This window comes from Papio anubis, chromosome 15, assembly GCF_008728515.1.
Source record: "Papio anubis isolate 15944 chromosome 15, Panubis1.0, whole genome shotgun sequence".
Classification (NCBI taxonomy): domain Eukaryota; kingdom Metazoa; phylum Chordata; class Mammalia; order Primates; family Cercopithecidae; genus Papio; species Papio anubis.
In genome coordinates, this window is record NC_044990.1 from 1,349,625 (window position 1) to 1,372,238 (window position 22,614).

Sequence of the window (22,614 nt, forward strand, 5' to 3'; positions counted from 1 at the left end):
GTGAAATGTATTTCTTAAATAAATATTAAGACTTGAAGGCCGGGCGCGGTGGCTCACGCCTGTGATCCCAGCACTTTGGGAGGCCGAGGCGGGCGGATCACGAGGTCAGGAGATCGAGACCATCCTGACCAACACGGTGAAACCCCATCTCTACTAAAAATGCAAAAAATTAACCGGATGTGGCAGCGGGTGCCTGTAGTCCCAGCTACTTGGGAGGCTGAGGCAGGAGAATGGCGGGAACCCGGGAGGCGGAGTTTGCAGTGAGCTTAGAACCGGCCACTGCACTCCAGCCTGGGCGACAGAGCGAGACTCCGCCTAAAAAAAAAAAAAAAAAAAAGACTTGAAAGTTGAAGTGACTCCTTGATCCGTGGGCTGCAGAATAGGTGTGTTAGCAGGCATAAAAACAACATGAATCTCCTTGTACATCTCCATTAGAGCCCTTGGGGTGGCAAGGTGCATTTTCAATGAGCAGTAATATTTTGAAAGGAATCTTTTTTTCTGAACGCAGTAGGTCTCAACAGTGGGCTTAAAATATTCAATAAAGCAGCTGGGTGCGGTCTGTGGCTGATTTGATCCTCTGTCTAGAACACTCGAACTTTTTTCGTATCAGCGTTGTTGCACTTTCTTATTCATCTATTTGCTGGAGTAGTACTTCTATTTTTCTTCAAGAACTTTTCCTTGGCATTCACAGCTTGGCTAACTTTGGCCCAAGAGGCCTAGCATTTCGCCTGTCTCGGTTTTTAACATGTCTTTCTCACTAAGCTTGGTCATTTCTAGCTGTTGATCTAAAGTGACAGGTGTGTGACTCTTCCTTTCACTTGAACACTTAGAGGCCATTGTAGGATTATTAATTGGCTTGATTACAGTATTGTTGAATAGGGAGGCCCGAGGAGAGGGGGAGAGATAGAGGAATGTCTGGTCAATGGAGTGATAGAAAAACCACATTTATTAAGTTTTCCATCTTTTTTTTATTTTTTATTTTTTTGAGATGGAGTCTTACTCTGTCGCTCAGGCTGGAGTGCAGTGGCCGGATCTCAGCTCACTGCAAGCTCCGCCTCCCGGGTTTACGCCATTCTCCTGCCTCAGCCTCCCGAGTAGCTGGAACTACAGGCACCCGCCACGTCGCCCGGCTAGTTTTTTGTATTTTTTAGTAGAGACGGGGTTTCACCGGGTTAGCCAGGATGGTCTCGATCTCCTGACCTCGTGATCTGCCCGTCTCGGCCTCCCAAAGTGCTGGGATTACAGGCTTGAGCCACCGCGCCCGGCAAGTTTTCCATCTTATATGGATGCAGTTGGTGGGACTCCAAAACAATTAAAATAGTAACCTCACAGATCACTGATCACAGAGCACCAGAGCAGATATTATGATAATGAAAAAGGTTGAAATACTGTGAGAATTAACCAAAATGTGACATGGAGACACAAAGTGAGCAGAAAGTGTTGGAAAAATAGCACAGATAGACTTGCTTAATGCAGGGTTGCCACAACCTTCAATTTGTAAAAAACACAATGCCTGCAAAGCACAATAAATTGAAGCACCTTATGAGGTGAGATGTGCCTGTGTGTTTTCAGCAAGAATATCACAGAAGTAATGCTGTGTCATTGTAACATTTTGGAGACCGTTAATGTTGATCAACACCTAAGGTTGTGTGTGTTACGTTTCTCCATTCTGTAAAGGTATAGTTTTTCTTTGTAATTAGTATTCTGTTAGACCACCACCTCACACGGATTCCTTTTTGAGGAAGGACTTGTTGCGTAGTTTTGGTCAGTGCAGTCAGCAGATAGCTTCCAGCACTTTCAGTGTGACTCATATCATCCAGGGTCACACCCTTCCGGGTGCAGCTTGCACACAATGCCTGAGTGAGGTGGGGTGGGACTGCCCACTTCAGAGCTCCCTGCCAGTTGCTGAGGCTAGGCCTACATTGCAGTGAGATTGCTCCCTTAGCCCTCTTATACCTCTTCCCCCTTCCTTTCACATATGCTGGTCCCTAGTAAATACATTGCACCCCAAACTCTGTCTCAACATCTGATTCCAGAGAACCCAACCTGAGTTATTTCTTATTGGGAGACATTTTGAAACACTGTGAATAATCCGTTTGTCATTACTTTCACTTACTTCTTTTAGCATCTATTGAGACTTCTTGCTTGAAACAGTTATTACTGTGCTGGTTGCCAAATGGTGTTTTTCTTTCTTTTTTTTTTTTTTTTTTTTGAGACGGAGTCTCGCTCTGTCTCCCAGGCTGGAGTGAGTGGCGCGGTCTCGGCTCACTGCAAGCTCCGCCTCCCGGATTCACGCCATTCTCCTGCCTCAGCCTCCCGAGTAGCTGGGACTACAGGTGCCGCCACCTCGCCCGGCTAGTTTTTTGTATTTTTTAGTAGAGACGGGGTTTCACCGTGTTAGCCAGGATGGTCTCGATCTCCTGACCTCGTGATCCGCCCGTCTCGGCCTCCCAAAGTGCTGGGATTACAGGCTTGAGCCACCACGTCCGGCCCAAATGTTTTTCTAATTACATGATTCCTTCTACATTTACTAGTTAGAATTCTACCATATGGAAGATATTATCCTTCTCCCATTTACTTATATATTGATTCACTCACATATATCAGCATGCACCAGCAAATTCTGTTTTGTGAGTTATAATCTGATGTGTATTGTATTGTTCAGTTTGTCTCAGATTTGGCCAGTAGGTGCCCCTTCCGTCTTGTTTCTGTGTGCTTTCATGTGTCCTCATTGTTGTTTTTAGTACTTCCTTTCTTTCTGGCAACATATTTCAGTGTTGTTTCTTACTTTTCCTGCCCCTGGAATTGGTCATTTCAACAGGGACCAAGAATGAATGTAAAAACTGAAAACATTAAAGCATTAGAAGAACATATGGGTGGATGATCTTAAGGCAATGGGAAAGCCTCTAACAATATCTCAGAATCACCAAGCCCAATAGAAAAGACAAACAAACAAAAAGCAATAAGCAGATGTTTCACAGGGGAAAAAAATGAAAATGACACATAAAGAAAAGATACTGACCCTCACTTACAAGATGAACACGAGTTAAAATTACCCTGCCATACCAAAAGTTTGAAAACTTCATCCAGTAGACTGCAGAGAAACAGTCAGTCTCATTCATTGCTGGTAGAAGTATAAAATGATACAACCCTTATAAAAGTTTTTTTGCAAAAAGCTAAACACATGGTGGAAAGATTTACTTATGGTTCAGTAATCGCACTATTAGGAATCTACACTGAAGATAAACTTCCACAAATAAACAGCACATGCACAAGGTTATTTATTGCAACATTGTAGTAGCAAAGGATTGGAGACAACACAATGCCCATCAATAGAAGGCTGATTGTGTAGCTGGAATATCCACACAATGGAACGTTGTGCAGTGCTTTAAAAAAGAAAGGAATGTCTCTGTGCTAATGGGTAGTGATTTCTAGAATTTGTAGGACATTTCACAAGACATCTGGCCTGATCTTTTCAAAAAGTCATCGTCATATGGATTTAGGGAAGATGATGGTAATAGTGCATTATTTTTGAGTCACTCCAAATCACTGCATAAAAACAGAACTTGAACAGTATCTGTAGCAAAACTGGTTTGCTAGAGAATGAGAGTGAGCTTCAGACAACCAAATTGACTGCAGAAATACAAATTAAACTCTAATATGAGCATTAAATATTTATTATATTTATTTTCTTCTAGACCCAAGACTAAGACTAAATGAGGAATAATGTTTGTCATGGATACTGTATGCTTTCACAGTGTAGATACAGCACAGCTACTAGAGAATGGAGAGAGACTATGTGAAAACATTATTCAAACTTTTAAGTAATCATATTATTGGCAGTGTTATTGGTGTCATTATCTTGAGATTATTGGGTAAGCAATATGGGATATTACAGTTCTTCATCCCTTGTGTCCTTAAGAACCAGAATTCTCAATGGAAAAAGGAGATACAAATGTGAGATAGAAGATGTTAAGTAAAAACCCTGTAGACTTTGATTTTAATTGGAAATATCAGTATAAACTTACTGTTATGCCCAGACCGTTTGTTCCCCAAAGAAGACCACCAGAGTCCAGAGTCAGAGCCAAGCGGCAAGGATCTTTACTACAAGTTCGAACCTGGTGCCTCCATTCCACAGCATACAAGAGGGCCCCGAACAATGCGAGCGTTTGCTTTTTATAGCCCAAAAGTTACAGGGGAACAAAGGAATTCTTTTGGTTCCCGCGCTTTCAGTAAAACTTCGAACGGCTGTCTCCTTATCGGAGACTTTCCAGGTGGTGTTTGTACTGGGCCCAGGAAGTTTGAGAGATATATGGAGATATGTGGTGGGATGGTTTGTGTTTGTACTGGGCTTGTTTGTTTTGAGCCCGGGGCTGAGGAATGTGCCCGATTCCCTTCACTTACCAGGTATTTTATCTTCCTTTTAAAATGGCATGCGCGCACACACACACACACACACACACACACACACACGAAGGAAAGGAAAACAAACCCTGTTGATTACTAGTCATTTGTGTAGAAAATCCCAAAGAATCTGCAAACAAGCTACTAGAACCAAAAAGTGAATTTAGCCAGCACACAAGGTCAATAAACAAAACTAAAACATTTCTAAATAGTATTCTATAGCAATGAGTAATTAAAATTGGAATTTTTAGAAATGCTGTTTATAATAGCACCAAAAACATGAAATATTTTAGGGATAAATCTAACAAAATATGTGCAAGGTTCTGTGTGTTAGAGAAAATCTAAAATGAAGAGCTACGCCATGGTCAGGCAGGAAAATGGCGGGAACTCAGAAGGTGGAGGTTTTAGTGAACTGAGATCACGCCACTGCACTCCAGCCTGGGTGACAGAGCAAGACTCTCTCTCAAAAATAATAAAATAAAATATGAAATAAAATGAGAGCAAGACTCTGTCTCAAAAATAATAAAAATATGAAATGAAATAAAATGAAAAATACATTACAGACCTAAATGTAAAACCTATGAAACTTCTAGAAGAAAACATGTAAGAAACTGTGACTTTCATAGGCTGGCAAAGATTTCCCAGGCATGAATGATAAAAGAAAAAAATTGATAAATTAAGACTTCGTCAAAATTAAGAGTTTGTGCTCTTCAGAAGACACTTAAAAATATAAAGAGGCAAGTTATGGACTAGGAGAAAATATTGGCACATACATACCAAGATTTATATCCAGAATACATAAAGAACTCAATAAGCAATACAGTTAAAAGAGGGGCACCATTGAACATACAACTTCACAAATAAGGGATACTGATTGTTAATAAACACATGAAAACATGCTATACATCATTAGTTATTAGGAAAACACAAAAGCACAATGAAGATACCACTGCATATTTTTTGGAACAGCTAAATTTTAAAAACTGTCAGTTCTAAGCGTTGGTGAGGATGTGGAGCAACTGTAACTCTGATCCATTGTAAGTGGAAGTGCCAAACATTTTGTGCCAAATACAGCCACTTTGAAAACAGTTTGGCTGTTCCCGGTAAAGTTCAGCACATGGTTTTTTTTTTTTTTTTTTTTTTTTTGAGACGGAGTCTTGCTCTGTCGCCCAGGCTGGAGTGCAGTGGCCGGATCTCAGCTCACTGCAAGCTCCGCCTCCCGGGTTCCCGCCATTCTCCTGCCTCAGCCTCCGGAGTAGCTGGGACCACAGGCGCCCGCCACCTCGCCCGGCTAGTTTTTTTGTATTTTTTTTAGTAGAGACGGGGTTTCACCGTGTTCGCCAGGATGGTCTCGATCTCCTGACCTCGTGATCCGCCCGTCTCGGCCTCCCAAAGTGCTGGGATTACAGGCTTGAGCCACCGCGCCCAGCCCCCAGCACATGTTTTAACATCAGACCCAGCAATCCCGTTTTTAGATATTTACTTAAGTAATAAAAACTGATATTGTTTGGCTGTGTCCCCACCCACATCTCGTCTTGAATTGTACTCCTGTAATTCCCGTTGTTGTGGGAGGGACACAGTGGGAGATCATGTGAGTCATGGAGGTGGTTCCCCCACACTGTTCTCAGGGTAGTGAATGAGTCTCACGAGATCTGATGGTTTTATCAGGGGTTTCTGCTTTTGCATCCTCATTTTCTCTTGCCTCCACTGTGTAAGAAGTGCCTTTTGCCTCCGGCCATGATTCTGAGGCCTCCCCAGATATGTGGAACTGTAAAGTCCAATGAAACCTCTTTTTCTTCCCAGTCTCGGGTATGTCTTTATCAGCAGCGTAAAAATGGACAAGTACAAAAATATTATGTCCACCCAAAGATTTGGTGAATACACGAGTAATCATAATAGACAAAAAGGTGAAATCACTCACGTGTCTATGAACTGATTAATGGATAAAGAAGTTGTCGCACCTCCTTATAACAGATGCTATTGGGCAGTAGGACAACAAGCAGGGACTTCCAGTTCTGAGACAAGATGAAATAGAGACTCTTCTTCCTTTTCTTAGTAAGTACAGCTAAAATCCCTGGAAAATGTACAGAAAACAAACCTGAGAAGACTCTGAAAGTTAGCAAGAAGAAGCCAGATCAGCTAGGGACCTTGCGACCTGAGGAATAACATGGTGGTATGTTCCCTAGATTTATTTTTTCTTCATATATGTGCTAGAGCAGCTGTCAACCTGGAAACACCAATCAATACAGACCAAAACAAACCCTAGAAAACCATTTTCATTAGTCAAGCCAGGAAAGGGACAACCTAGTAAGACAGAAAACTTGTAGACAATAACTGCCCTACTGTAGCCAAAAACAAAGACAAACTGTGCTCCATCCCCCACTCTCACCAACAAAGACTGAGTATTGAGCTTAAGACTTCCCCACCTTGCCCAGCTGTAACAAGACCCCCCTCCTGTGTCTCTTCCCCAACATTCCTGCTGGGATAGTATCAGAAAAGGTGAAGCGCTAGTCAGGAGCCTAGATTTTCATTCCCACTGGGCAGTAATGATGTGTGCCTTCCATCCCCCCACCCCAAACAGTAACAAGTGCCCTCTCATGGTGTCAATGGAGGCTATGTGGGAAGCACTAAGGAGGCACCTCTACCCTTCCCAGCCAAGATATGTCCGCAGACGCCTAGCGGGGAGCCGGGACTTGTACTCCCACCTGATGGCAACAAGGTGGTGCTCCCACATCTCCCACTGTGTGGAGTCAGAGGAGGCCTGCAAAAACAAATTTAAATAAGATCTAGAGTCTCAAAACATTCAGGGTGCAATTGAAAACCATCCATCCTACCAAGAACCAGGAAAACTAAATGAGAAAAGACAATAGATGCTAAACCCAAAAAGACACTGATGTTGGAATTACCTGACAAGGACTTTAATGCAGCTATCTTTAAAATGATTCAATTTGCAATTGAATCATGAAAAAATATAATTCTCAACAAAGAAATAGAAGACGTAAAGAACCAGATGGAGATTTTTAAACTGAAAATACAATAGCCAAAATTTTGAAAAGTCAACAGCAGAACGGAGAGGGCAGAGGAAAAAAATGAATGAACTTGAAGATAAAACATTAGAAATTACCCAGTCTGAACAAAAGAGAGAAAATATACTGAAAAACAAAAATGAACAAATCATCAGGGACTTGTGGGACTATTTTTAGAAGGTCTAATATTTGTACCATCAGAGTCCCAGGGGAGAAGAAAGACGATATGGTTGAAAAGGTATTCAAAGAAATGATAGTTTAAAATTTTGAACTTGGTGAAGGACATACTCAAGAAGAACTCAAGAAGTTCAGCAAACTCTGAACAGAAAAATCCCAAAGAAATCCACTCCAACATACATTATAACCAAATTTCTGACAACTAAATATAAAATCTTGAAAACAGTGAGGACACTTTACCTATAGGGGAAAAACAGAGTAACAGCAGATTTGTCATCAGAAACCATGGAATTTAGAAGGAAGTAGTACATATTTAAAGTACTGAGTGGAAAGAACCGTCAACCCAGAATTCTATATCCAGCATGTAACTGGCCCATCAAGGTTGAAAGTTGACAGTTGCACATTCAGACAGCACATCCTCACATTACAAGAATTCAAAGCTAAAACAGGATAAAGGAAATAATAGAGCTTCTTTGTCACATGCTTCTCACTTGTTAAGGAGGGCAAAACAAATTTTTCCCAGTGACAGTTTTTCCCTCCCTCAAGATGTACCTTTTGCAAGAACTGGATCCCGTAGCCATAGTAGATACAAGTATACTGATAAAGTGAGTATCTGACATTTTCAGGCTCAATAAGTGGGAGACAGGCAAGAAGGCAATGAAGTGAAGAATAGGACATAGCCAGCCCTCACGTTCACAAAGAACCATGAATTAATATTGTCTCTAAATGAGATTAGTGTCATTGACAAGGTTGAAATACGACATTTCTTACATTTAAAAAATCATGTATAAACATTTAGTATGCCTAATAGGTTTTTGTTGTTGTTGTTGTTGTTGTTGTTGTTGTTGTTTGAGACAGAGTCTAGCTCTTTCACCTAGGCTGGAGTGCATTGGCGCGATCTTGGCTCACTGTAACCTCCGCCTCCCAGGTTCAAGCGACTCTCTTGCCTCAGCCTCCCGAGTAGCTGGGACTATAGGCGCATGCTGCTGTGCCCGGGTAATTTTTTGTATTTTTAGTAGAGATGGGGTTTCACCATCTTGGCCAGGCTGGTCTTGAACTCCTGACCTCGTGATCTACCCACCTCAGCCTCCCAGTGCTGAGATTACGGGCATGAGCCACCATGCCCAGCCCTAATAGTTTTTGTAAGCTTGGTTTTGTCATCAAAAGAATTTTTATAAAACATATTTTGGGGCTGGGCATGATGGCTCACGCCTGTAATCCCAGCACTTTAGGAATCCAAGGCGGGTGGATCACGAGGTCAGGAGATCAAGACCATTCTGGCCAACATGGCAAAACCCTGTCTCTACTAAAAATACAAAAATTAGTGAGGCGTAGTGGCGTGCACCTGTAATCTCAGCTACTCGGGCGGTTGAGGCGGGAGAATTGCTTGAACCCAGGGGGTGGAGGTTGCAATGAGCCAAGATCACGCCACTTCACTCCGGCCTGGGTGACAAAACAAAACTCTGTCTCAAAAACAAAACAAAACAAAGAAAAAAATATTTTGGGATCCCCTTAAAATGGAATAGCCTTGGCCGGGCGCGGTGGCTCAAGCCTGTAATCCCAGCACTTTGGGAGGCCGAGGCGGGTGGATCACGAGGTCAGGAGATCGAGACCATCCTGGCTAACACGGTGAAACCCCGTCTCTACTAAAAAATACAAAAAACTAGCCGGGCGAGGTGGCGGGCGCCTGTAGTCCCAGCTACTCGGAGGCTGAGGCGGGAGAATGGCGTGAACCCGGGAGGCGGAGCTTGCAGTGAGCCGAATTGCGCCACCGCACTCCAGCCTGGGCGACACAGCGAGACTCCGTCTCAAAAAAAAAAAAAAAAAATGGAATAGCCTTGTCTCGCTGTGAGAGGTTCTACAGATTGCTGTCCCCAGCCATGTCTTTGTCTCTATAGTTAGAGGTGCCATTAGCAAATACTGAGAGCTTGTTCCATGCTGTACACTGTTTCAGAGGCTGATGAAAAAGTCATGTCCTGTACCTTCAGGAAAAAATCCTAGAAGGAACTATGAACTGTAAACCAGTAATTATAAGTGTCAGGGGTGTTATGAAAGGGAAAGTATAAAGTGGTGTGGGAATATGTACCGAGATTTATTTAACCCATTCTGTGGTCAGGAAAGTCCTCTGTGAAGAAACGATTCTAGGCCATTGTTGGTTGGTTGGTGGTTTTTTTTTTTTTTTTTTCAACAGAGTCTATTTCTGTTGTCCAGGCTGGAGTGCAGTGGTGCAATCTTGCTCACTGCACCCTCTGCCCCCTGGGTTCAAGCGATTCTCCTGCCTCAGCCTCCCAAGTAGGTGGGACTATAGTTGCGTGCCACCACACCTGGCTAATTTTTGCATTTTTTAGTACAGATAGGGTTTCACCATGTTGGCCAGGCTGGTCTCGAATTCCTGACCTCAAGTGATCCGCCCATCTTAACCTCCCAAAGTGCTGAGATTACAGGCGTGAGCCACTGTGCCCGGCCTAGCTTTGTGTTTATATGAAGCAATTTTGTTGTTCCCTGAATATCTTAGTGAGAGGCTGGAAGAGACAACCACTGGAAACTGTTAGCTAGATGTGATTCTCTACTTGGAGGAGGGTGATATCACAGTACATTATCAAGTTTTCATCCTTACCAGTAGTCTGAACAGACTTTTAGTTCAAATCCCTTCTATACTACATATACTAGCTCTGTGACCTTAGGAAGGTCATTTAATTGTTTTGAGCCTTAGTTTACTTATCTGTAAAATGGAGCTAATGATAACTTGCAGGGCTGTTAACTATTCTAAGACGTGATTCCACACTTCAAGGAGCATTTAGTCCAGTAAGGTGAGACAGACATATTGACAAGTAATTGAAAAAATAAAAAGAGAAATGAGATGGTGTGGTAAAGATGGAAGAGTGATCAGTGGTGATATAAAGGAGTGATCTACTCTGCCTTAAGAGGGACTCAGAAGCCTGTAATCCCAGCACTTTGGGAGGCCGAGATGGGCGGATCACGAGGTCAGGAGATCGAGACCATCCTGGCTAACACGGTGAAACCCCGTCTCTACTAAGAAATACAAAAAATAGCCGGGCGAGGTGGCAGCGCCTGTAGTCCCAGCTACTCGGGAGGCTGAGGCAGGAGAATGGCGTAAACCCGGGAGGCGCAGCTTGCAGTGAGCTGAGATCCGGCCACTGCACTCCAGCCTGGGCGACAAAGCGAGACTGTGTCTCAAAAAAAAAAAAAAAAAGAATTTTGGGCTGGACACAATGCCTCACACTTGTAATCCCTGCACTTTCTGAGGCTGAGGTGGGAGGATCACTTGAACCCAGGAGTTTGAAACCAGCCTGAGAAACAGAGAAATCTCATCTCTACTAAAAATAAAAATATTTGTTGTGTGTGGTGCTGTGTGCCTGTAGTCCCAGCTACTTGGGAGGCTGAGACAGGAGGATAGCTTGAACCCAGAATTTCAAGGTTGCAGTGAGCTGTGATCTGACTCCAGCCTGCGGGGGCAGAGTGAAACACTATCTCAAAAACAAAATAAAAACTTTAGAGAATTTTCATACTTTGTTTACTTTTGTGTTGTTTTTTGTTTTTTTGTTTTGGTTTGGTTTTTTGGTTTTTTTTGGGACAGGGTCTTGCTCTGTTGCCCAAGCTGAAGTGCAGTGGTATGATTAGCTCACCATAACCTCAAACTCCTGTGCTCAGGGGATCCTTCTGCCTAAGCCTCCTCAGTAGCTGGGACCACAGGCACATGCCACCATGCCTGGATAATTTTTGTATTTTTTATAGAGATGGCAGTTTCACCATGTTGCCCAGTCTGGTCTCCAACTCCTGAGCTCAAGCAGTCCGGCCACCTCAGCCTTCCAAAGTGCTGTGATTACAGTCAGGAGCCACTGTACCTGGCTTTTATTTTTTAATAGAAGAAACTGAGTTTTCTTTTAACTTTTTTATTTGTTCGTTTTTAGACAGAGTCTCACTCTGTCACCCAGGCTGGAGTGCAGTGGTGCAATCTTGGCTCACTGTAGCCTCCGCCTCATGGATTTAAGTGATTCTCCTGCCTCAGGCTCCCAAGTAGCTGGGACTACAGGCGTTCACCACCACACCCAGCTAATTTTTTTTTTTTTTCGTATTTTTAGCAGAGACAGTGTTTCACCATGTTGGCCAGACTGGTCTCGAACTGCTGACCTCAGGTGATCCTCCTGTCTTGGCCTCCCAAAGTGCTGGGATTACAGGCATGAGCCACCGCACCCAGCCCATTTGTTTTATTTTTATTTATTTATTTACTTATTTATTTTTTGAGATGGGGTCTCACTCTGCCACCCAGGCTGGAGTGCTGTGGCATGATCTCAGCTCACTACAAGCTCTGCCTCCCGGGTTCATGCCATTCTCCCTCCTTAGCCTCCCGAGTAGCTGGAACTACAGGCGCCCGCCACCACACCCGGCTAATTTTTTTGTTTTTGTATTTTTAGTAGAGAAGGGGTTTCACCGTGTTAGCTAGGATGGTCTCCATCTCCTGACCTCGTGATCTGCCCACCTCAGCCTCCCAAAGTGCTGGGATTACAGGCTTGAGCCACTGTGCATGCCCCGTTTGTTTTATTTGTAAGTGCACTGATTTTGAAGTCAGATGGACCAAGGTTGAGATCCTGATTGTTCCAGTTAGTAGACCTTGGGCAAACTACATAACCCCTGAAGTGTTACTTACCTAAGACTTAGAGAGGCTAAGGTCATACATGTTATAAAGGGCAGAACCAGAATTTCAGCCTAAGGCCATCTAACTCCAAAACCCAGTGCTCTTAGTGCTGTGTCCACTAATAAAACTTAGCAGAAGTGGACCACTTAACAGAGCATGGTAGTCTCTTCAAGCTGCCACCCCAAAACACCACAGGCTAGGCAACTTATACAATAAATTTATTTCTCACAGTTCTGGAGGCCAGGAGTCCAAGATCAAGGCACCAGCAGGGCCAGTTTCTGATGAGGCCTCTTGCCCAGCCTGCACACGTTGCCTTCTCACTGTGCCCTTTGTGTGGCCGTTTCTTTGTGCACACAGAGAGAAAGGGACAGAGAAAGCCCTGTTGTCTCTTCCTCTTAGAACGACAGTAGTCTTTATGGTAGAAAAGAAGGTTCACAGTTAACATTTATAACATTATTTGATGTATTTACAAAATTGTAATAAAAACTCTTACTTTATTAGAGCATTAGTTTGGATGAATTCAAGTCATTTTGCCATTTTACGACCCAGTTGGAAGACTTTGCTATTGCCATGCAAATGTTCAGTTTAGCTCATCGTCCTGTCAGACTAGGTAAGTTATATGAAAAACTATTTGATTTTTATCATCTATAAACAGTTTTAGTATATTCTCCAACTAAATGCTACCAATCAAGGAACAAATTATAAGTAAAAATAATTGATTGGCCGGGCGCGGTGGCTCAAGCCTGTAATCCCAGCACTTTGGGAGGCCGAGGCGGGTGGATCACAAGGTCAGGAGATCGAGACTATCCTGGCTAACATGGTGAAACCCCGTCTCTACTAAAAATACAAAAAACTAGCCGGGCGCTGTAGCGGGCGCCTGTAGTCCCAGCTACTTGGGAGGCTGAGGTGGGAGAATGGCGTGAACCCAGGGGGCGGAGCTTGCAGTGAGCCGAGATCGCGCCACTGCACTCCAGCCTGGGAGACACAGTGAGACTCTGTCTCAAAAAAAAAAAAAAAAAAATTGATTGACCTTTTAATTCAGATTGGTTATTCTAGATTTAGAATACCAGTATATACTTTTATTTTCTCATTCTCCTAAAAAGAAGAAGGCCGGGCGTGGTGGCTCATGCCTGTAATCCCAGCAGTTTGGGAGGCTGAGGCGGGCAGATCACAAGGTCAGGAGTTCAAGATCAGCCTGGCCAACATGGTGAAACCCCGTCTCTACTAAAAATACAAAAATTAGCCAGGCGTGGTGGTGGGCACCTGTAATCCCAGCTACTCGGGAGGCTGAGGCATGAGAATCGCTTGAACTCAGGAGACGGAGGTTGCAGTGAACCAAGATCGCGCCATTGCACTCCAACCTGGGCAATGGGCAAGACTTCATCTCAAAAAAAAAAAAAAAGAAGGAAGAAATATTTAAATATATGTCTAGAGCACTGATTAAATTAAAATAGCTCACTTATGATGCAGTGACTCATGACATTCCTCAACTTATGATTTGAATATTTTCTTCATGGGTATTTTTGTTTTTGTTTTACTTCCCAAATAATAAAAATTTGGATTTGCTTTTACTTCTCAAATAATGAAAATTTAGATTAATTTCACTTAGACTATTTCACATAGTTGATAAGTTGTTTTATATGTGTTTGTTTTTTAGCCGAGTTTAAGAGAGCTGTGAAAGTAGCAACAGGACAAGAACTCTCAAACAATATTTTGGACACCGTCTTCAAGATCTTTGATTTGGACGGTGATGAATGTCTTAGTCATGAAGAGTTTCTTGGGGTGTTAAAAAACAGAATGCATCGAGGTTTATGGGTAACAGATTTTTTTACATGATGTTTATATTATATATCATTAACTGAATGATATTAAACCTAGAATTTTGGCACTTGTACAGTCTTTAAATGGAGTTTTCATCATTTACAAAAAGATTATAAGCTGTAATTGAAATACAGAAATATATTTTATGTATGAGATTAAACATCTTTGCTTTTTTAAAAATAATCTGAATCTAATAAGAAATCACAATTTGAAGTTACCATGAGCTATGATTACACTACTGCACTCTAGCCTGTGCAACAGAGCAAGCCCTTGTCTCTGAAAAAAAAAAAACAATTTTTAAAAAAGGAAATTGCTATTCAGAAATGGAGCCTAGCTGGACATGGTGGCTGACATCTGTAATCCCAGCACATTGTGGGAGGCTGAGCCGGGTGGGTCACTTGAGGCCAAGAGTTCGAGACCAGCTTGGGTAGCATCACAAGACTCTGTTTCTACAAAAAAAAAGGGGGAAAAAATCATAGCCTAGGATTTGACTAACTACATATAATTTGTAATTAGATATATGTAAATTCAAATCCCAGCTCTACTGTTTATTAACTGCCTAATCTTGCAAAGCCACTTAATTTTTTTTAGTCTCAGATTCTTTATCCATACCATGAGGAAACTAATGTACCAGAAAGCATTATTGTGAGAATTTAATGTAAAATACTTAGTATAGTGGCTGAGATTATGAAGTAAATTTCACTATTAGCATTATTCACTCAAAGTCACATGTGAGTCTGTACTCGTGGGACAAAACAAATTCAGATTTTTGTTCAGATTAGAATGTGCTAGAAGCACTCTCAGAAAAGAAGTCATCCAGGGGAAGACTAGGGTCCAAAGAGAATCTACATGGTTGATAGGTAGGCAAGAAGAAAGGAAGGAGACAGAGAGAGAGAGAGAGAGAGAATATGGTACTATTCATGAAAATAAAGCTATTTACAACTTAGAAAAGCAATTCCATTTCCTGCAACAAACATAATAGGGAAAAATAATAAATATGATTTTCATTAGCAAACATACTAATATTTTATAAGCTTATCAGTTACCCAGCACCCCATAAATGTATTCCTGGAAATTAAGCCAGTCTTTTTTTTTTTTTTTTTTTTGAGACGGAGTCTCGCGCTGTCGCCCAGGCTGGAGTGCAGTGGCGCGATCTCGGCTCACTGCAAGCTCCGCTTCCCGGGTTCACGCCATTCTCCTGCCTCAGCCTCCTGAGTAGCTGGGACTACAGGCGCCCACCACCGCGCCCGGCTCATTTTTTGTATTTTTAGTAGAGACGGGGTTTCACTGTGGTCTCGATCTCCTGACCTTGTGATCCGCCCGCCTCGGCCTCCCAAAGTGCTGGGATTACAGGCTTGAGCCACCGCGCCCGGCCTAAGCCAGTCTTTACAGTTCACAATTGAGTGTACTTGGGAGTCTCTTTGCCCTTTCTCAGAAGACATTAAAAAGAAAAGCTGTAAATCAGTCATAGGAAAAAGAACATATATAATCTGGAGTAGAATTTTGCTTCCACTTGGCTAATTTTCATCAATGCTGTGCTCCTGTGGTCACCCGGATCCAAGTATTTCCAAACCTTTACCTTTTCATTTTGTTGAGAGAAGTAGTAATCCACATGTATTTTTAGCTAACAAAATACTTACATGAATTAGATTATTTCTTGAAGCTTTTCATCAAATATTTTGTGACCTATATTTTTTTTTATTTTAGCCAATGTTAAAGCTTTAGGCTTATAATTGTATTCCACATAGCTAAATAAAGTTCACCAGAAAAAAAGGGAAAGATTATAAAACATTATAAAAGGAAAACATTATAATTAAATTTTAAAGCTAGTATGTGAGAGAAGATGGCCCAAAGTCTTCATTACCCTCTTAGAGAAGAAACTCCATTAATGTGTGCTGAGTCTGGTTCCACTCCCTAGTTACCTTAGGCATAGTCACATTCACTTTTGGTCTTTCACCCTCATTTTACAATTCTGTTGTGATCATCTTTTACAACATAATTCATCCTCAACTACTTTTGGAGGAATGTGCGAAGGAAACAAACAGTAACGTAAAGTACACATGAAATCATGTTTAACCTTGAAGACAATGACCCCTTGATTTTTACTTTCGGTTAACAGGTGCCACAACATCAGAGTATACAAGAATACTGGAAGTGTGTGAAGAAAGAAAGCATTAAAGGAGTAAAAGAAGTCTGGAAACAAGCCGGAAAAGGTCTTTTTTAATAAAAGATATAATAGTATGGCAATTATATTGTTCCAAATGTCAAATTTTGTGGTATTTTAGAAGTACTAGCTATTTATCTTCCTAAGTCTTCATTGATACTCTTTGTGATATAAGCATGTCTTGTACTTGCTTTCTGATTCATAATTTTATTAAAGAACTTAGTAGAAAGAAAAGAAGTATAAAAATAGATACTGGATTCTGTCAAAAGGCCTAGATTTGAAATGGTGTTTTGTGCTTCGGTAAGATGGAAAGCTTAGTGATTCACTGATTTCTTGGACACTCTAATAATGATATGCTTTCTGGAAGGATAAAACAAATACATACAGGAAAAAGTACTTGAGACCAAGGCCAGCATCAATTCCAGACATCCTCATGTTCCTAATATGCTAAATGAAGTTAAAAACTTATTTGAGATTTTTCTCATCTGTACCTTATATATCTCATAAATTTATTGTGTATTTTATGTCAGTAGCTTAGCTGTTTATTGTCTTTAAAATAACATGTAAATTTCAATGTTCTATCTGGAAGCAGAATAAAATATTTACATAGACATAAAAAATACTGAGGTGCTTTTTATTTTACATGTGTTTTTAAAACTACTTCAAAAAATTGTAAATACTCTCATCCCTTGCCAACTGTAGAGACAATGGAAAAGAAACCTCAGTGGCCACACACAACAAGGAAGATACACTTTGCAAAAATTGTTTGGAAAAGGCACAAATAGGAATGGGTCCAGCCCACAACAAGCAAAAACAAGCAATCCCTGAGGAGTAGAATTAGATTCCAGAGTTACTACAATATAATGCTCAGAATAACCAGTTCTCAACAAAAAAATTGTAAAACATGTAAAGCAACAGGAAAATATGATCCATTCACAGGATATGAAGAATTTCACGGAAACCATACCTAAAGAAGACCAGACTTTGGAATTATTAGTCAAAGATGTTAAATCAATTGTTGTAAGTATGTTCAATATGTTTTCTAAAGGAAACCATGAATAAACACTAATAGAAATCAGAAAAACAATGTCTGAACAAAATGAAAATATAAAGAGACAGAAATTATAAAAAGGAGCCAAACAAATTCTGGAGCTGAAATCTGCAATAACTGAAATGAAAAATGCAATAAAGGGATTCAGCAGCAAGTTTGAACAAGGAGAAGGAGAGGACTGGCAAAATTGAAGATAAGACATTGAAAATTACCCAGTCTAAGGAAAAGAAAGAAAGTGAAGAAAAATGAAGAGAGCTTGAGGAACCTATGAGACCTCATCAAGCATACCAAATACACATTATAGGATTCCCAGAAGGAGAAGACATAGAGAAAGGAGCAGCAAAAAATTTGAAGAAATAATAGCTGTCAAATTCCCAAATCTGATTAAAAATATGAATGTATACTTCTAAGAAGTTCAATGAACTCCAAGCAGGAAAACTTCGAAGAGATCCACACTGAGACATATACTCAAATTATCAACTCCTATAGACAAAAAGATAATTTTGAAAGCATCAAATAGAAGTGACTCATGTGGCCGGGTGTGGTGGCTCACACCTGTAATCCCAGCACTTTGGGAGGCCAAGGCAGGCGGATCATGAGGTCAGGGGATTGAGACCATCCTGGCTAACACAGTGAAACCCCGTCTCTACTGACAAAAAATTAGCCAGGTGTGATGGCAGGCGCCTGTAGTCCCAGCTGCTTGGGAGGCTGAGGCAGGAGAATGGCCAGAACCTGGGAGGCAGAACTTGCAGTGAGCCAAGATCACACCACTGCACTCCAGCCTGGGTGACAGAGTGAGACTCCGTGTCAAAAAAAAAAAAAAGTGGCTCATGCATGTATGAGACCTTCAATAAGAATGACAGTTGATCTCCCACCAGAAACCATGGAGGCCAAAAGGCACTGGATGACATATTTAAAGTCTTGAAAGAAAAAGACTGTCAGCCAAGAACTCTATTACAGCAAAACTATCCTTCAAAAATGAAGGAGAAATTAAGATATATCCAGATTTAAAAGACTGATCTTATTACCAGTATCTACCCTACAAGAAATGCTAAAGGGAGTGCTTCAGGCTGAAATGAAAGGACAGTAGACAGTAATTCAAAGACAGAAGAAAAAAAAAAATACTACTAAAGGTAACTTCATTAGTATTATAAAAACCACTGGGCCACAAATATGTGGAAATTAACAACACAACCAATGCCTCAAAGAAAAGGGAAGTGAGAACATATTTATTGAGACAAATAAAAATGAAAACACAACAGCAAAACTATGAGATGCAGTGAAAGCAGTGCTAAGAGGGATTTTTTTTTTTTTTTGAGACAAAGTCTCACTCTTGTCCCCCAGGCTGGAGTGCAATGCGCGATCTTGGCTCACTGCAACCTCTGCCTCCCAGGTTCAAGCAATTCTCCTGCCTCAGCCTCCTAAGTAGCTGAGATTACAGTCGCCTGCCACCACGCCTGGCTAATTTTTGTATTTTTAGTAGAGACGGGGTTTCACCATGTTGGCCAGGCTAGTCTCGAACTCCTGACCTCAGGTGATCCGCCCGCCTTGGCCTCCCAAGGCTCTCCCTGAGCCACCGCACCCAGCCTTAAGAGAGAAATAGCTGTAAATGTTTACATTTAAAAAGAACAATAATCTCAAATTAACAACTTAACTTTACACCTTAAGGAACCAAAAAAAGAGGAAATGAAATCCAAAGATAGAAGGAAAGAAATAAAGAAAACCTAAACTGTGGTTTAATGTATTGACAAAGGCTCCTTATGGACAAGTTTGAGAGTTAAAAACTCCAGGCTGGGTGCAGTGGCTCACGCTTGTAATCCCAGAATTTTGGGAGGCCAAGGCGGGTGGATCACCTGAGGTGGGGAGTTCAAGACCAGCCTGGCCAACATGGTGAAACCTCGTCTCTACTAAAAGTACAAAATTAGCCAGGCGTGGTGGCACATGCCTGTAATCCCAGCTATTTGGGAGGATGAGGCAGAAGAATCGCTTGAACCCTGGAGGCGGAGGTTGCGGTTAGCAGAGATTGTGCCATTGCACTCCAGCCTGGGCAACAAGAGCGACACTCTGTCTCAAAAAAAAAGAAAAAAAAAAAATCCAGAAGGCCCCAACATGGTAGCTCACGCCTGTAATCCCAGTACTTTGGGCAGCTGAGGTGGGAGTATCACTTGAGGTCAGGAGTTCAAGACCAGCCTGGCCAACATGGGGAAACACCCCGTCTCTACTAAAAATACAGAAATTAGCTGGGCGTGATGGCTTATAGCCTGTAATCCCAGCTACTCAGGAGGCCGAGGCAGGAAAATCTCTTGAACCCATGAGGTAGAGGTCGCAGTGAGCCGAGCTCACACCACTGCACTCCAGCCTGGGTGCCAGAGTGAAACTCCGTCTCAGAAACAAAGCAAACAACAACAACAAAACTCTACAGGAAGCCATGCTTGGTGTATGAACCTATAGTCCCACCTACTCAGGAGGCTGATGTGGGACGGTCCCTTGAGCCTTGGCGTTCAAGGCTGCAGTGTGCTTTGATAGTACCTGTGATAGCCACTGCACCCTAGCCAGGGCAATATAGCAAGAGCCAATCTCTAAAAAAATAATAATAAGTAAAAGACCAGGCGCAATGGTTCATGCCTCTAATCCCAGCACTTGGGAGGTCGAGGTGGACAGATCAGTTGAGGCTGGGAGTTCGAGACCAGCCTATTAAATTAATGGTAAACACCAAACAACAGATCCAGGAAGCTCAGAGAACACCAAACAGAATAAATACCATAAAATCTATACTCAGGCATATTATATTCAAGCTTCAGAAAATCCAAGACAATGGGGAACTCTTGAAAAAAGCCAGAGGGAAGAGAAATAACCTCTAGGGGAACAAGCTTAAGAATAAATTACATTGAATAGTTGCAGTGATCTGAGATCAAACCACTGCTCTCCAGCCTGGATGACACAGCCAGAGTCTGTCAAAAAAAAAAAAAAAGAAAGGAAAGAAAAGAAAGAGAGTTATAAAGTAGCTGTATATCCTTTAAGTGGTATAGTGTTATTTGAAGGAGGCCATGAACCCCCATCTCTACGAAAAATTAAAAATAAATTAGCCAGGCATGGTGATGCATACCTACAACCCTAGTCACTCAAGAGGCTGAGGCAGGAGGATCGCTTGAGCCCAGGAGTTTAAGGCTGCAGTGAGCTGTGATTGCACTACTGCACTCCAGCCTGGGTGACAGAAACCCTGTCCCCCCCCCCCCCCCCCACCCACCCTCACCAAAAAAAAAAAAAGAAATGGGTTAGTTTTAAATTTATATTGCAAACTCGAGGGCAACCACCAAAACAGTAAATAACTTATTTAAGTTATTTTCAAAGGTTCCCATAATAATAAAATACAAACCATCACCAAGGTCTCAAGGTTCTTCCTGCCCCTGCCCGTGACTCTCCCAACCTCACCTTCTCTCCTTCCCCTTCTTGCTCAACCACTATGGCCATCTTGTTTCCCCTGGAACTCCTCAAGCTCTCTCCTGCCTCAAAGTCTTTGCCTTGCTATTCACCTGGCCTATAATCTTCCAACTCTGGGTCTTTCACAGGACTCACCCCTCTGCATCATTCAGGTCTTTACTCAGTTATCCTTAATGAAAAAGACCATCACGGACACACTTCTGGTGTTTCAAGAGGCCTGAGCCAGCCAAGTCCGCTCCCTCCCTGAAGAAGGGGTCCAAGAAGGCGGTGACCAAGGCGCAGAAGGGTGGCAGGAAGCACAAGCGCAGCTGCAAGGAGAGCTACTCTGTGTATGTGTACAAGGTGTCAAAGCAGGTTCACCCCAACACCCACATCTCTTCCAAGGCCATTCGTTAGTGACATCGTTGAGCGCATCACGGCGAGGCTTCCCGCCTGGTGCATTACAACAAGCGCTCGATCGTCACCTCCAGGGAGATCCAGTCAGCTGTGTGCCTGCTGCTGCCCGGCGAGCTGGCCAACTACGCTGTGTCCGAGAGCACCAAGGCCGTCACCAAGTACACCAGCTGCAAGTAAACTTGCCAAGAGGAGACAACAGCCTTTAGACATATATTTTCCAACAGTCGTCACTGCTGGACAGTGCTTCATCTTACAAATAAACCAATGAAAATGAGTGATCCTAGAAGAAGATAAACGGATGTATTTTAAACAAGGAAGGACCAGTATACACCTGGCTAAGAAAAATTAGCTCGTTTTTTTCTGGGTATAAAACAATTAAAATGTTCTTCATAGAAATTTATAAAAAGACAAAATTAAAATAACTCCTGTATCACCTATTCTTTTTATATGTATATCATGTATATTCATATTCATGTATACATATATCTCACATCATGTATCTCATATATGTAAAATAAATTTGGGTGTCATGCTATTTTAGATAACTATGCTTAGAAACAATTTTAATGGATGCATAATTTATGAATATATTGATATGTAATTAGTTCTTCATCATTGACTATTTCAATTGATTCCCATTTCTATGTGTTATAGATCATACAGCTCACACATCTTTGTACATAAATCTTTGTTCAAATATTTCCTGAGGATAGACTACATGAAGTGGAAATACTAAATCAAAAGTGAAAAACATTTTCTAAGGTCCTTAACATACACATTGCCAAATTGCTATTCAGGATCATGCCAATTTATAATCCCAACATAGTATGGAAATCCCTATTTTATAACATTTATATTTACAATAAATTTTTAAAAGCATTGTTAACCTAATAGGCTGCCAAAAAGAAAAAATTTGAAATTACATTTCCTTATTTTCATTAATGACTCTATTAGTGAGGTCATTTTCCCATTTTTTTTTTAGCCATGACCCTATAAGAAATAAACTGTGCTGCAAAATGATAAACATGATTTTAATCATTTCGTGGGAAGGCACTATATAAAGAATAATACCTTAGGTTGAGGCCAAATAAATAATATTTATTAGGTAACTCTTCTGCAGAGGACTGTGAAGGGGTAAGAAACTGCATTTAGCTGCATGTAACTGAAACTACTTTTACCTACATTGTCTCTTATAAACATTGTTTCTACTCTTTGAGAAAGTGTTTACTATGGATTGAATTGTCTCCCCATCCCCCCAAATTCGTATACTGAAGCCCAAAACCCCAATATGACTGTATTCCTAGACAGGACTTGTAAGAGGTAATTAAGGTTAAATGACGTCATTAGAATGAGTTCCTAATTGGATAGGATTGGTGGCCTTATAAGAAGAGGAAGATTCTGCACTTGGTCCTCCAAATTAAATAATTTATTTAAAAAAAAAAAACAAGGAAGAGAGAGAGCTCTGCACACATACTGA

At 41.5% G+C, this 22,614-nt stretch overlaps 1 protein-coding gene and 1 pseudogene across 1 annotated transcript; both read left to right on the forward strand.

The window, feature by feature from the left end:
• Positions 1–12,126: 12,126 nt before the first annotated feature.
• On the forward strand, positions 12,127–16,869 carry LOC116270541 (calcium uptake protein 2, mitochondrial-like). Its single transcript, XM_031655752.1, has 3 exons — positions 12,127–12,874; positions 13,922–14,079; positions 16,205–16,869. Exons 1-3 carry the CDS (start codon positions 12,835–12,837, stop codon positions 16,307–16,309), a joined length of 303 nt encoding a protein of 100 aa, XP_031511612.1. The 5' UTR covers positions 12,127–12,834; the 3' UTR covers positions 16,310–16,869.
• LOC116270537 lies at positions 16,701–22,161 on the forward strand (annotated as a pseudogene).
• The last annotated feature ends 453 nt before the right edge of the window (positions 22,162–22,614 follow it).

Excerpts from the sequence above, each read along its gene's own strand:
- LOC116270541 (XM_031655752.1), top strand. The coding sequence starts at position 12,835 with ATGCAAATGTTCAGTTTAGCTCATCGTCCTGTCAGACTAG. Across the intron at positions 12,875-13,921 it reads TCATCGTCCTGTCAGACTAG|CCGAGTTTAAGAGAGCTGTG; the intron begins GTAAGTTATATG and ends TTTGTTTTTTAG. Across the intron at positions 14,080-16,204 it reads GAATGCATCGAGGTTTATGG|GTGCCACAACATCAGAGTAT; the intron begins GTAACAGATTTT and ends TTCGGTTAACAG.